Source organism: Clupea harengus, chromosome 14 (assembly GCF_900700415.2).
Source record: "Clupea harengus chromosome 14, Ch_v2.0.2, whole genome shotgun sequence".
In the NCBI taxonomy this organism is placed as follows: domain Eukaryota; kingdom Metazoa; phylum Chordata; class Actinopteri; order Clupeiformes; family Clupeidae; genus Clupea; species Clupea harengus.
In genome coordinates, this window is record NC_045165.1 from 14,808,902 (window position 1) to 14,824,158 (window position 15,257).

At 39.9% G+C, this 15,257-nt stretch overlaps 2 protein-coding genes across 4 annotated transcripts; one reads left to right on the top strand and one right to left on the bottom strand.

Moving 5' to 3' along the window:
- Positions 1-1,160: 1,160 nt before the first annotated feature.
- On the bottom strand, positions 1,161-5,906 carry LOC105908165 (C3a anaphylatoxin chemotactic receptor-like). Its single transcript, XM_042709814.1, has 3 exons — positions 5,849-5,906; positions 3,137-4,288; positions 1,161-1,216 (listed from the first exon to the last, which is right to left on the bottom strand). Exons 1-3 carry the CDS (start codon positions 5,850-5,852, stop codon positions 1,161-1,163), a joined length of 1,212 nt encoding a protein of 403 aa, XP_042565748.1. The 5' UTR covers positions 5,853-5,906.
- Positions 5,907-6,574: 668 nt separating this feature from the next.
- On the top strand, positions 6,575-15,221 carry LOC105908166 (C3a anaphylatoxin chemotactic receptor-like). Of its 3 annotated transcripts, XM_031580881.2 has the most exons (4): positions 6,575-7,600; positions 12,794-12,944; positions 13,376-13,433; positions 13,561-15,221. In XM_031580881.2, the coding sequence occupies exons 3-4, from the start codon at positions 13,430-13,432 to the stop codon at positions 14,622-14,624; spliced, it is 1,068 nt and encodes a 355-aa protein (XP_031436741.1). In that variant the 5' UTR covers positions 6,575-7,600; positions 12,794-12,944; positions 13,376-13,429; the 3' UTR covers positions 14,625-15,221. The 3 variants fall into 3 exon arrangements, with proteins under 3 accessions (XP_031436741.1, XP_042565660.1, XP_012692097.1); XM_042709726.1 differs by lacking the exon at positions 6,575-7,600 and having other exon boundaries at positions 12,770-12,944; XM_012836643.3 differs by lacking the exons at positions 6,575-7,600; positions 12,794-12,944 and having other exon boundaries at positions 12,966-13,433.
- The last annotated feature ends 36 nt before the right edge of the window (positions 15,222-15,257 follow it).

The window sequence follows — 15,257 nt, forward strand, 5'->3', positions numbered from 1 at the left end:
CTGGTTGTCAAGTCAAAGTCAAGTCAAATGTATTTATAAAGCACATTTTAAAACAACTCACGCTGTCCAAAGTGCTGTACAATTAAATCACAATAAAATATCAAAACAAATAGAAAAACAGAAAAAAAACAATTAGATCACACAAAAAAATCAAATAGCAAAACAAGCAACACACTCAACTAAGCATCTATATTCACATCAAAGAACAGAAACACCTCTAACAGAAAGCAAATACACAAATTATCAACTAAAATCAGGCGGATCCAAATGCTAAGGAATAAAAGTAGGTTTTGAGCCTGGACTTGAAGGAGTCAATAGAGGGGGCTGATCTTATAGAGAGGGGGATGCTGTTCCACAGTCTAGAGGCTGCACCAGCAAAAGCGCGGTCACCCCTGTATTTAAGTTTAGATTGGGGGACTGCCAGGAGCCCTAAGTTAGACGACCTGAGGGGCCTGGTGGTAGAATAAAAGGTCTGTGATATAAGACAGAGCCTGCCCACTAAGGGCTTTAAAAACTAACAGGAGTACCTTAAAATCAACCCTGAACCGCACTGGAAGCCAGTGGAGAGAAGTCAGGATAGGGCTAATATGGTTTATTTTCCGGGTACCGGTCAGGAGCGTTTTGGACTAGTTGTAGGAAGGACAGGGACGAATGGCTAATTCCAGTATACAAGGAATTGCTGTAATCTAGCCGGGAGGAAATGAAGGCGTAACTTGAACTCGTAGTGAGAACCACTCAGGACTGCCTTCACAGCTCAGAAATACAGAAATGGACAGCATCAAAGTGAGAGTACGCTACATTCATATAGGCCTTGCAAACATGTTTAATGTGTAACCCTGCATAAAATCTGACCAGTAGATGCAGCAACATATTGTGGCGTTGGCGGTTTTCCAGTATGTATTTTAAGTAAACAATGGTTAACATTGAGGTCAGAGGACAGATGTATTGCCTTCTGATGAAAGGCTAAACTTGGGTTGGAAGGAACGCCTAAAAGAACAAACCCTCTAAACCGGTCTGTGGAACTCACTCACATTGCAAACCACTTCATCTCTGAGTGGGTAATAATCTCCTCTGACGTTCCCGAGGTAACTCCTCCCTTCTCTTATCTAACTAAAACATTAAGGCACCATGTAGCTTACTGTGATCCATATACATTTCATTCAGTAAAGAACTGACTCTTGAACTAAATTCTTGCATGAAAACCTTTCATAGAAACCTGATGCATAGAGAAATAAATAGCATTGATAACAGTCAAAAGTCAAACTAAACTTTTCGTTCTCTCCTCTTTACTGTTGAGACAGACGATTAGGAAAATTGAGACATGTTGTGCATATTCCACCTAAGACAAGTAGCAACAAATTCAATTCAATTGACTAATTAAATCACTCAGCACACCTTTGGTATTTGATGATGAGTGCCATTATTACGGCAAAGCAGAAGGGCTTTTCTCTATTGATTAATTTACCTTACATTTACATGTAATCATTTGGCAGACAAAAGTGTGATTCAGTGCAATCAGCTTTATGCAGGGGTGCAAACTCCTCACCTTTCGGCGAAATTCGCCGTTTTTGATCCAAAATAGGTCATTTGTGTGATTCGTGTAGATCTGCAATAAAAAAAAAAAATAGAGGGGGGGGGGGGGGGGTCCTCCAATGACATGTCTTTCGGGTGAAAGCGTTGGTTTCGAGTGGCCTTTTTAAGATGGCATTTACGTTAACGTGTGACGTTGGTACGCTGCAAGAACGTTATACTATCTAACGTAGGCTAACGTGCTAATGTCAGACAGTTGGCTGACAGACGCCTCGCAAATTACATCAACCATTTTTGCTGGTTACAATAACGGTGTTATCGGATAGTACAGTGTCTCTTTCTCTGTAACTTTTGAAAATTCTAAGCGTGAAAACGCCGAAAAATGTTCATTTACTTAAAAGACATGGCCGTCAGCCGAGTTTGGTCCGGAGTTTAGCTGCTAAAGTTATCTTCTGTCCTGTCGTTTGAAGCAAACCTTTTAGCTCTGGCATTGGTCTCCCATTATGTATTCATCACTTCACTGGATTGGAAGTTCATTTTCCAGGCTATCGCACGCCCCCTTCATTGAGGCAGAGGTTAGGTTTGCCTCCCCTATGTGCTTTTTCACTGTGGTTTTATGACAGATCAGCAAGACTAAATAGCTTCTTCACATACGTGAAATACATTACATTACATTACCTATTATATGGATACAAACGACATATAATAAAGGTGTCTACAAATATTTTAGTGATGACAAACAATGAGAAAGCAAAAGTCATGCGCTCAACCCAGTGTGTGAGGGATTGCACAAGCTGATTGCTCGTCGCTGCCTCACTTCGCGAGTCGCCTCTGTTTGAACAGAACATGGTCAAATTCAGCGATTTTGATTATAAAAATGATCGGAATCATACCAAATTTTTATTTAAAGCAAAGATCAGTAGATACATATTAATATTTATTTTATCATTATTTGTTTTTTACTTTTCATGATGACTTTTACTTTTCATGAGGCTCTGCCTCCCCTGACCGCACGTCCCTATGTGTATGTATTTCTACTGCCGGGCGCTTCACTGCAACTGAACAAATGTACCACTCTCCTACTTCAGTTTGGTTTCAGAATGAGATAATTTTAGGAGGAGGATGCCATTACTGTGGCTCAACTAGGAGTCAGGTGCAAATGGGCCTTGTCCTGACAAGCTAGACTCAAAGAGTAATGTAAAGGGAAAAGAATATGTGTTCCCACTGTCACAGTTTTTCAAGAACACGGAGAAGCTAGGCCATGCCTGATGCAGCCTCTGTTAATTTTCTGTTCCTATAGTTGGCCCTTTTTTTGGCTTAATACCTGATTGAGATCTGTGACGTAATGTGCTTTGGTGAAGTGGACTGGAGTGGTTGGTCGGGAGGGTATTGGGGTGGGTGGTTGGGTTGGCCTGTGCCCGTGCAACATTCAACACAGGAATGTTTATGATGAAACTGTTACCAGAGCACAAAATTGTTTACAACAGCACAACGTTTTTCATAGATCTAGCCTCATCATTTTGTTGTCAAAGTGCACCAGATTGATGCATTGAACTTTTAAAATGTGCAAAATGTTCTTATATATAAAATATATTCCCCGGGGAGCATGCCCCGGACCCTCCTAGGGGGTTCGCATCGTTGTCACCTTTTTCATCCCTGATGAGTTTGCACCCCTGTTTATGTATAATCTCCACGGATGGACTTCTCTCAAAGGTCATCAGGGAGGTCAGTGTTGCTTTTTTGTGTGTGGCTCCAGAAGAAACGGACTGGCGTGACGCAACCGAGACCTGAGAGGAGAAGTAACCCAGCTGCTCCTCGGCAAAGGCATGCTCCAGCGCCAGCAACACAGAGCGCTTCAGCTTCTTCTGAAACTCCTCACACATGAATATGTACAGAAAGGGGTTTATGCAGCTGTTGAGGAAGGCCAAGCTGACTGCCATTGGAATTCCTTTGTCTGCCATGTTGAACACATCACTGTTGAAGAGCTGTTTGTTTATGCTGTAAATGTATATCTGATCTGTCATAATTAGCTCAATGATTTGGATGGGTAGCCAGCAGATGAAGAAGGCCAAGATGACTGTCAGGATGATGAGGAAAGGCCTCATCTTCTTCCTCCCGTGGGTTCGGTTTGCACGGACACCAATGGCCACGTAACAGCATGTGATTACGAGGAAAGGGATCAGAAACCCAATCACAAAACGGAATATTGCAAGGCTCTTGGTTGTGAGCGCATCTGAAGTCTTGCGACACTTGTTGTTGATAGCACCGCGTGTGATTACAAAGGGAATGCTGCACCCCATGGAGAGGAGCCACACTAACACACAAATGAGCCTGGCTTTGTTTGGAGTACGCTTGTTGTGAGACCAAACCACCACCCATATAGTCAAGCAACGGTCCAAACTGATGGCTGTAAGTAGGAAGATGCTCACAAACATAGTTATCACTTGAACTAGACTGGTGAACTTGCACAGGAAATCTCCAAAGGGCCATTCATAATTGAGAGAAAGACTGATGATGTTGAAAATAAGGAACAACGTGAAAAGGAAATCAGCCAGTGCCAGATTCAGGAACCAGATAGAGTTAACCGTGGTCTTCATCTTGAAGCCTGTCACGTAGATAACAAGGCCATTGCCAGTAACACCCAATACAAATATGACACAGTACAAGACAAGAGTGATCATCTGTGAGGTGGTCAGAGAATCCTTTGTGCTTGAAGATGTGGTCTCATTAACGGGAGCCGTACCATTAATGGATAAGTCTGTAAAAAATGGGGAAATTATCAACTAAAACGTTTGGAGGCATTTTTCAGGTGTTCAAGACATGCCATACAAAAGACATATGCAACTAGATTTACATTTGCTGAAAGAAATACCACTGCATGAAAAAAAAATTGTGAAATGATGAATTAAAAATGAATATAAAGTAAAAGATTAGAGCACAGAGAAAGACTGACAAAATAGAAGGAAGGCAAAAATTAAGAGGACAGAGAGGTGTGTAAAGATCGATTGAAAGGTAATTTCTATTCATTAAAGAGAGTGAGACAGGGTAGTGCCTTTGATAAAGACAAACATAGGGAGAGAGAAATAAATAATGAAAAAAAAATAGATAGAGAGTGAGTGAGTGAGTGAAAAAAAGAGGAAAGAAATCATGATAAGAATTTTTATATTAAGCTTTAGAAACATGGATTCAAATATGAACCAATAATTATACTTTTTACTTATCTCTTACACCCAAAGATGTACATTAAAAGGTTTGCCATTTTATTTGTGTCTGCCAAACTGTCGCTATGGCAGACACAGCACTAGACAACACCATCCCCTCACCCCAATATTTGGACCCTTACCCCTTTCACACCAAGTCTACATTCAAGCATTTGCACGGCCATTTCTCTCTCTCACACACACACACACACACACACACACACACTCAAACAGGGATGTTAAACCCTGTAGTGAGGCATCATGCTAATGGTAGGCTTACTTACTTAATTTTATGATTAACCACACTAGTAATCGTATTAAGCATATTATTGTATTGCATACACTGTTTCCTACATAGTTCTTTCTGGTATGAATGGTCACAATGCCTTATCTACAGATCGACAGGAAGCTGAAAGGAGAGTACGACATAGTCTGACATACACACAAGTGCACAACGAATGCACAAATTCATTAAATGTTATAAATGAATGAAATAAAAGAGGACATTTAATGTAAAATATACTTTAGAGTGACAGTGATAGAGTGGTAGTGTGACAAGTAATAGTGATCCAGTATAGTGTCTTTGATATGAAATGGGATGGAATAAAGAGAGAGAAAGAGTGAGTGAGAGGGGAAATAGAAAGAAAGAGAACGACAAAGAAATGTAACATTTAGACGTTTGATAATAAGATAGAGAGAAAGAAAAAAGAAACAGTGATAAAGAGAAAGAGTGAAAGTGATTAAGTTAGAGTGATAGAGATAGAGCAATAGTGCAATGGAGTGATAGTGAGGAGAGAAGTAATGGGTGAATTGAGATGGTGAAGGATTTAGGATTAGGGATGGTGAAAATAAAGGATTAATAAAGAAATAGAAAATTTGGTTTATCTTAAATATCTAAAAAAGTAGATAGAAATGAAAATGACATGGCTTAAGTTAAGTGTCATTAACGAGACCTACAAAATGAAGTTTCCACATTAGGCGGTTCGAGCTTATTCATTATTTGCAGAGAATCGGTTTGAGGAAGAAGAAGAAGAAAAAGGAGAAGCATTCTCGGAAGAACAATACAGTGTTTTGTAAGCAATTCAAGGTTGTGAAAACATTTTCTCTGGTAATCTTACCCATGGTTTCATCAAGATTCTTTAATTCAGCAGACACAACTGAAGCTGTATCATTACAATGTCTAAAAAATGTAAAGAGATAAGAGTCAAAAGATATAATCTGACTAAATTCCACAACATTGTGAAGACATAAGAAGCATGTATGTTAGGGTCTCCCTCTCATAATTTGCATTTGTCATGTAACAACAGGTTTTGTAGATATTTTTAAGTTTATGTCAAAAAGATACAAATGCAGAGGAATCCTGCAAATAGTGTCTGTTAACGGCGAACAGTTTAATATCTATCAGGACAATCATAAATAAAAATTACCATGCACGTTGTTTAATTAAACTATTATCTTTAAGTTAGCTACCTTCACTGAACACACAATACTGATTCATTCTGTACAATACTAATGATTAGTAGGCATAACAAACTTTCCAATGTCCCAAAATGTGGTAATTTTGAGCAACAGAAAAAAGTAGCACTTGCCTTTTTCGTGGTGTGTCTTCAAAGCTGCAGAAAGCACAAAGTCATTCCTCTTCATGCAGCTTCTGGTGAAGAATGCAAGCATAGTTTTCTGATTGAGTATGAGGCCACCAGATGGCACTTATTAGCACAGTTGATTGTTGTTGAAAACTATGTAAGATTGATATGCATCTGTTTATAATTGTGAAATATTTGACATGAGGTTCTTGAGAAAAGGCATTCTGGCATTTGGAGTTGAGGCTTTTTCTACTTAGCACCAGCTCATACAGATTGCAAAACATTATTCTTCCAAATTCCAAAGAACTCCAATTTGGATGACAGAGCAACAAAATGAGATGCTGAAACGAGTCACAGTTTAAGCAGAAAGTACAGCCCTCCAGTAAGGCTTATGGTTGCAGTTGGTCAGATAGACATTGGTTATTACATTTTTACCATCAGAAACTATATCCAAATATTCAGGCTGATGAGGAAAGAAGAACAAATTGGCTACTAGAAGAGGCATTCAAGTGGACAGGTTTTATCATATTTTTATATTTTATTGTTCTTCACTCTTTAGTATTTTATCTTTATTTTTCTTTGGTTGTTGCTTTTGCTTTTTCTATATGTAAAGCACATTGAATTGCCTCTGTGGGGAAAAAAAACAGTATAATGTAATTTTAAGACAACAAAATGGGGGAGAGATAATCAGAGAGGCCTACAGGCTGTTTTTTCCGAGAACTCCCCTGAATCATTCTGGTTCAAAGGATACAAGTCTGGAACTGTTGCTGCTGGGAACATTTGTTGTATATCATCCAAGTTTGAGTCACAAAAGTATTAGTAAACTTAAGTCAGATGTTATCCACTTTCTCTCTGTCACATTATTGCATAGGCATCATGTCTCAGCACGTCTATAGGTAGCTGTAAGTTCTTTTTTTTTTTTTTTTTTTTTTTAAGTTACGTTGGTTCCTCATTTCATTGCTTTTGCAAAAGCTTTTTATGCCTCCATCAATACTTTACTCACCTGGACTCCTAGAGTTAGACAAAGCAAATTGAACATATACGTCATTATGTCCTCTGAGTTACTCTGTCAAAACATTTCAGGCCGTTCTGAGTTTTTTTTTAATCATTTTGCATACAACCAGCCCAGTGTTGCTTTAGGCTGTATTGATTCTTCAAACTGGTCTCAGAACTTGGAATATTATGTGTATTTATTATGTTTACTGTTGTGCAGGCTGTTCATAATGACAGTATATACAAACTATCCAACTGCAGTGGAAGTCATGGCACTGACCGCCACAGTTAAAGGTATCTTTTTTCTCAAATTTTCTGATTCCGATTTCTGAGGTTGCATTCTAGTGCAATTTTTTAAGTAGTAATATCTAAGTAGAAATATCTAAGTTCTTAGTGGTCCTGAACATGGCATTGTGTAATATAGGCCTATAGGAAGGTTACATGTTTATGACTGCGAATGAAGAAATACATTTTAGCATATCTCTATGTGGAAATTAAACATAATCCTACATTACTATCTGCTAATATTATTATTGTTTTGTTCTGTACAATATGAATAAGTATTTGAAATGTTAAACAATTACTGCCTTTGTAAGACCTATGCAACAACCCATGCTTCTTGTGGGCTATAAACAGAAGTAGTAGCTTCAGCTAGCCTGGGAACCAGACGACCTTAGTCCCGCCCACAACATTTGAGGTCGGGAAGTTTGGTCTGGCATTGCTCCGTTGGGGAGAAATTATGCCGACCTGAAGCTGTGCTTACCAATCAAATTGTCAGGGCGGGCTTTATACGATGATGGACAGATGATCAACAGTAACGTAATCAACCACGTCACCAAAGAGCTCTTGGTTTGAATTTGTTTTCAACAACCATGGCTGCCGCTGGAGAGCTGAGATGTGTTCTGCCATCAAGTCTGTTTTAGAAGACAGCGCATTCATTTTGAAAGAGGAACAGAGAAACGCGATCAAGGCATTTGTCGATGAAAAGGTGTTTTTGCCGTCCTTCCTACGGGATTCGGTAAAAGTTTATTCTATCAGCTGGCCCTGGTCACATACTACGTTGCTCTAATTGGTTGTAGGTAACCAATTGAGCGAAGAGGCATTTTTTTCCCTGGTTCGGTTGAAACACGCCCCATAATCACAGCCCAATGGAGCAGTATCAGACTCATATTCTGACAAGAATAATGAGTATGACAACGTCAGGCTAAGCTTCAGCAGTTCTTTGTGAGATTGCGTTGTTCCAGGACAGTGTTTTTGGATTAGAAATTCGGGCCTATAATGGTCCAAATGCTGTCATGCTCCGCTGTTAATTACACTAACTGCAATTCAGCTGCATGTAAAGAGTGAGTGCGTCTATCAGTACGTTGTTTTCTTTGAGTTGGCTGGATTTCCACATAGTCAGCACACTTTTTTTTAGTGCCTGTGGCGGTTATGTGTTTAAATTGGCCTGTTGTGGCCTCTTGGGAGTAGGGATGGGTATCGTTTGGTTTTTATCCGATACCGGTACATAACCGATACTTTTAAAACGATACCGGTGCCTAAACGGTGCCGGAACCGATACTTTTATACAAAAAAAAAAAAAAGATGACGATTGACGACATTTAGGAAAGGCTTTTTTTATTGCCAAGGCAATTTCTTTTCTTCAAATTGAACAATATATTAACTGTTTAAAGTATATTATAAATATAAATACATAACAAACACTTGGCTTCAAACTACAGCTTCAAACTTTTTAACTTCAAACTATGAACATTTTATTAACTGTAAACAACAGTTTATAGTATACTTAAATAAATATAAATAAATACAAAAAACAGCTTCAAACTTCTTTTGCAAAAATATGAGCATATTTGCCTTTGGAGTCAAAAATGTATTATTTTGTTTGCATTTATTTCATGAAATTTCACCATTTTATGATTGGTTTATACCTATATTTTCTATCTTGTTTATAGTTAATCTTGTTACTTGAACACACTGAGTACGAGAAAATGTGTACTGCCCCTTTAAGAGACTACCGTAGGCTAAGTGTAGCTGTCATCATATTTTTCAGTCTTCGGTTGCTGATCTGCCGTTGACTCTTGCCTCCTCTCCCCGCTTTTTACGCAATTGTTTTGTTGCATTTGCTGCACGTCGCGATGTTTGAATATTTTTGTGCGAAATACAGCCACACTTTTGACCGTTTACCTTTCGGTATTTTCTCTGTTAAAAGGTTGATGGCTAGTTCTGTTTGTGCTTGCTCTGTGAAATGCTGCATGCTCTTCACTGTCATAAGACTGTTGCTATGAAAACACCAATGAGCGTGAGCGACACAGGACAAAGTATACATTGGGAGCTGGGGCAGTTTTACATATGCCCCGCGGAATCTGCCTAGCAACCGTTTTCAATTGGCTCAGGCACCGAAATGAAGCACCGAAATCTGCGTTGCATTTCGGTCCGGGTAGGTACCGGTTGTATTGGAACCGGTTCCATATTGGTACCGGTTCTCGGTACCCAACCCTACTTGGGAGTGGGTGAACCCCCAGATCTGGCTCTGTGTGAAGGATCCCTCGTCGCATACAAGCGTGGGGAGGGTAGAGCTCCCAAATGACCTCTGCTTTCGGTACATACAACCCAAAACATCCTGACTTCTTTTCCTTTACCCGACCTTGTGCTTCCCAGGAGTCCTAAGAGCGCTTGAGAGTATTTGGATTTGAAATGAACTATTGTACTATTGTGCTATTGAACCATGAAGTGCTTAAACTCACATAAAAACTGAAAGAAAAAGGAGAGGAGGTTAAAAAAGCAGCATAGAAATATAAGTACTAAATACACACTATATAAAAATAGAATATATACTGTATAAAAATAGACACTATGAATTATTGCTTATATAAATGATTGCATTATTGTACAAGACTAAACGAAACTATAAGCTGGGGAAATTCCCTGCATGACAGAGCCCTGGAGAGTGAGAGGGGATGGGGTAGTTAGGTCCAAACGCCCAGTCCATAGGGTGTGTGGGTGTAGTGAGGTGTTAAATGTCCACGGTATGAATGAGGTGAGGGGTGTGGAATTTCCTTCCCACCTTAAAGTCCTTAGCACTCAGTCTAACAGCGGCTGGAAAAAAGCTGTTGTGGATACTTTGTGAGTGGGGATGTTCTGTGGCCTGTGGTGTGTCAGGATGTAGAGCGTGAGCTGGGTGGTGTCGGTCACTAAGGATGCTTTGTGCTTTTCTCCTGCGCTGTGTGTAGAATGTGCTCATGGATGGAAGGTCAGAGCCAATGATTCTCTCTGCAGTTTTGAGAGAATGTCCTCCCAGCCTGGGTGGCGTTTTCACACAGTCATGCCGCTGGTGAGAATGCTCTCATTTAGTCCTCTGTAGGCCTGGGGGAGACAGTAGTGGCAATATACAGTGGGGAAAATAAGTATTTGAACCCCTGCCGATTTCGCAAGTTTGGCCACTTGCAAAGAAATGTGTGATCTATAATTGTAATATTAGGTGTATTTTAACAGTGAGAAACAGAATATCAACAAAAAAATCCAGAAAACTGCATTTTATAACATTTATGACTTAATTTGCATTTGTATTTGAACCCCTAGCAAAACATGACTTAGTACTTGGTGGAATAACCCTTGTTGGCAAGCACAGACGTCAGACTTTTCTTGTAGTTGGTCACCAGGTTTACACACATCTCAGGAGGGATTTTGGTCCACTCCTCTTTGCAGATCCTCTCCAAATCCTTAAGGTTGCGTTTTCAATGGGAGGGAATGAGGGAATGAGGTTCAAGCCCAATATTCCACATTACATGGCCCCATCCATAGTCCCCTCGATGCAGTGGTCATCCTGTACCCTTGGCAGAGAAACAGCCCCAAAGCATAATGTTTCCACCTCCATGCTTGACGGTGGGGATGGTGTCATATTCAGCATTCTTCCCCCTCCAAACGCGGCAAGTCGAGTTGATGCCAAAGAGCTTGATGTTGGTCTCATCTGACCACATCCTGTCTCCCAATCCTCCTTAGAATCATTCAAGTGTTCATTGGCAAACTTCAGACGGCCCTGTACATGTGCTTCCTTGAGCAGGGGGACCTTGCGAGTTCTGCAGTACTTCAAACCATTACGGCGTAGTGTGTTGCCAATGGTTTTCTTGGTGACTGTGGTCCCAGCTGCCTTGAGATCATTCACAAGCTCTCCCTGTGTAGTTCTGGGGTTATTATGCACCTTTCGGATGATCACCGAAACCGCACGAGGGGATATCTTGCATGGAGCCCCAGACCTAGAGCGATGGACAGTTGTTTGGTGTTGCTTCCATTTACGAATAATCGCACCAATAGCTGTCTGCTTCTCACCAAGCTGCTTGCCGATGGTTTTGTAACCCATTCCAGCCTTGTGCAGGTCTACAATCTTATCTCTGACGTCCTTGGTGGTGGTGGTGAGCTTGAAGGTGTGAAGTATGATTCTTTGGACAGGTTTCTTTTATACACGTCACCAGTTGAGATCAGGTGTACCTTGTTAGGCCAAATGAGGACTAATCTGTGTGCTTCTTGGGCACATAACTGGTCATTGGGAGCCAGAATTCAAGCTGTTTGCTTGGGAGTTCAAATACTTATTTTCTGCATCAAATACAAATAAAGTCATACATGTTATAAAATGCAGTTTTCTGGATTTGTTTGTTGATATTCTATTTCTCACTGTTAAAATACACCTACCATTACAATTATAGATCACACATTTCTTTGCAAGTGGCCAAACTTGCGAAATCGGCAGGGGTTCAAATACTTATTTTCCCCACTGTATTATCATATACTGTCTTGAGGTATATGGCTGAATTTCATATTTACTGTATTTTATTTTATATTACAATATGTACGAGGTGTCATACGTTTTTTCTTTTCTTTTGTTTGTGTTTTTTAGTTCATTGTACATTGAGTAATAACGTAACTTAATGGGAGACAGCATATGCTATAGTTATGGCAGCATGAGTCACTTTTGGGTGATTTTGGTGTTTTGGTGGTTGTTGTACATTATGCACAAAAGCTTAACTGATGAGGTGTGTGTCTGTAACACCCACTGTGTGAAGAGTTTCGAAACAATTGTAAGAAGAGGAAGTGTGAGACGAATGCTCAAGGCTTAGCAAATAATCCATGCATGTGTCATGAGTCCAAATTTAGGCAACACTCATGACACATTAAAGGAAATGGATTATTTGCTAATACATGTAAATTTCACAAAATACTCAAATTTACTACAGGAATATATCAGTAATAAAGTCACATTCATCCTTCCTTCATCCTATTCACTAGACAGGTCTCAAAAGCGCAGGACGTAACTCACACCCTATCAGCGTACAGCCATCACATCCACAGTATTCTAATGTTGCCAGAAATGCAATCATTCAAGATTTCTGCAGTAATTTATCATTTGTGATTACTTCCACAAAAAAAAAATCATCATTGGTCATCTCTGTTCTCCTACTCCCTTTTTATGTGTTTCATGTTTTGTGAATACAGCCACAAAACAGCCATTATCTGATGGTATTGCATAAGCAGACAGGCTGCTGTGGGCTGCACCACTACCTTTCCTGTTATCTGAGGCCAGTTCTCTTCTATTTCATACTTCTGGAGACACATGAGTGTGCAAAGAGGAAAAACAACTCAGGCGGTAAGCTACACCTTTAATCATTGCATGTGATGGTTTTTCTTAAATGCAAACAAAAAACTGTCTTTTCTGGAATGGGCAACTGGTACCGCTTCAGTCTAATAAAAAAAATTTAGCTACTTCTTACATGGAAGAAATGTCTGTTAATAGTTTTGCATACAGTAGATGTATAATATTAGTCCACCCTTGTGCTGGTAAATAATGTTCATAAAGACACCATTACTGTGTGGAATATTTGATGAAAACATTGATCTGTATACTGCAATGTTTGAACTTTGTAGAAATATGTTGTGATTATAGAAACTGAATAATCAGATGATGTGATCAGTGATATGATTACAATATGATTACTATATGCTACTATGGACTATATATACTATATTACAATATAAGTTTTTCTAAAATGTTCTTCTTTCATTGACGTTTGTTTTTAGACATTCCTCCGGTACTCTCTTTGCATGGTGTGACTGTGAGGCAAAACCTACACTATGGGTAAGAATATCAGAGACATCCCCTCTAAAATGCTCAGACTGACATAATCTGTGATGATCATCTGTGTTCTTTACATGTCAGATGCTATTAGGGTGACAGATTTTTTTTGTCCTTTTTCATTTTGTAGACAACTCATCAAGCAATGGAACAACAAACTTGAAACCGACTCAAACATCTCTCACCTCCATACAGACATTTTGCATTGTCTTGTACTGTGTCATATTTGTATTGGGTGTTACTGGCAATGGCCTTGTTATCTACGTGACAGGCTTCAAGATGAAGACCACGGTTAACTCTATCTGGTTCCTGAATCTGGCACTGGCTGATTTCCTTTTCACGTTGTTCCTTATTTTCAACATCATCAGTCTTTCTCTCAATTATGAATGGCCCTTTGGAGATTTCCTGTGCAAGTTCACCAGTCTAGTTCAAGTGATAACTATGTTTGTGAGCATCTTCCTACTTACAGCCATCAGTTTGGACCGTTGCTTGACTATATGGGTGGTAGTTTGGTCTCACAACAAGCGTACTCCAAACAAAGCCAGGCTCATTTGTGTGTTAGTGTGGCTCCTCTCCCTGGGGTGCAGCATTCCCTTTGTAATCACACGCGGTGCTATCAACAACAAGTGTCGCAAGACTTCAGATGCGCTCACAACCAAGAGCCTTGCAATATTCCGTTTTGTGATTGGGTTTCTGATCCCTTTCCTCGTAATCACATGCTGTTACGTGGCCATTGGTGTCCGTGCAAACCGAACCCAGAGGAGGAAGAAGATGAGGCCTTTCCTCATCATCCTGACAGTCATCTTGGCCTTCTTCATCTGCTGGCTACCCATCCAAATCATTGAGCTAATTATGACAGATCAGATATACATTCACAGCATAAACAAACAGCTCTTCAACAGTGATGTGTTCAACATGGCCAAAAAAGGAATGACGGTGGCGGTCAGCTTGGCCTTCCTCAACAGCTGCATAAACCCCTTTCTGTACATATTCATGTGTGAGGAGTTCCAGAAGAAGCTGAAGCGCTCTGTGTTGCTGATGCTGGAGCATGCCTTTGCCGAGGAGCAGCTGGGTTACTTCTCCTCTCAGTTCTCGGTCGGGTCACGCCAGTCCGTTTCTTCAGGCTCCATGCACAGAAAAGCAACACTGACCTCCCTGATGACCTTTGAGAGAAGTCCATCCGTGGGAGAGTGAGCAGATGCTCAGGTTCAAGGCCACTGCTGGTTAAAGCAGGATGGCTTCATCTTTGCTGTGTTAATCACTCCCAAAAGCCAATTTTGTGTTTTGATTGATTGTTTAAATGTTTTACTTTTGAAAATGCTTTTTTATATGCTGCGTCTGTTTGGTGTTCATAGTATTTGTTTCTGTTTATCCATAAAGTGTGACGTACAAAGTATTGTCTCTTCTGGTGAAAATGGTTATGCAGACTCATTGTCACAACAATTAAACCTAGGTGTGCACAGTTGACATAGTGTCCATGAGTATGTATCTTATGGAGAATGACTTCACTTGTCTCAGCAGTTCCATACTTCCACTTCAATTAACTTCCTTAATCTGATGTTCTGTTTGCTAAGTGATTAGCTACCGGGTTGTTTTTCATTGGGCTAATGGGGAATTTTCCTGAATGTAAAGGATAATCAGTGTTCTGTTCTCACCTAAAAGACAAAGTTTGTACTAAAGAGTTTCAAAAAGTGTTTCAAAAACAGGATGTCTCTGTGGCCACCGACTGTTCCAGGGGAAATGAAGATGCTAATTGCCATCAGATATCTGATTATAATCTGCTACAAGCCACCCCTCTGCACCATCTTTTTTGTACACAAAACATGC

Coding starts and splice junctions, on each gene's coding strand:
- LOC105908165 (XM_042709814.1), bottom strand. Junction 1,217..3,136: donor CCTAGGAGGGTCCGGGGCAT/GCTCCCCGGGGA, acceptor TCTATGCATCAG/GTTTCTATGAAAGGTTTTCA.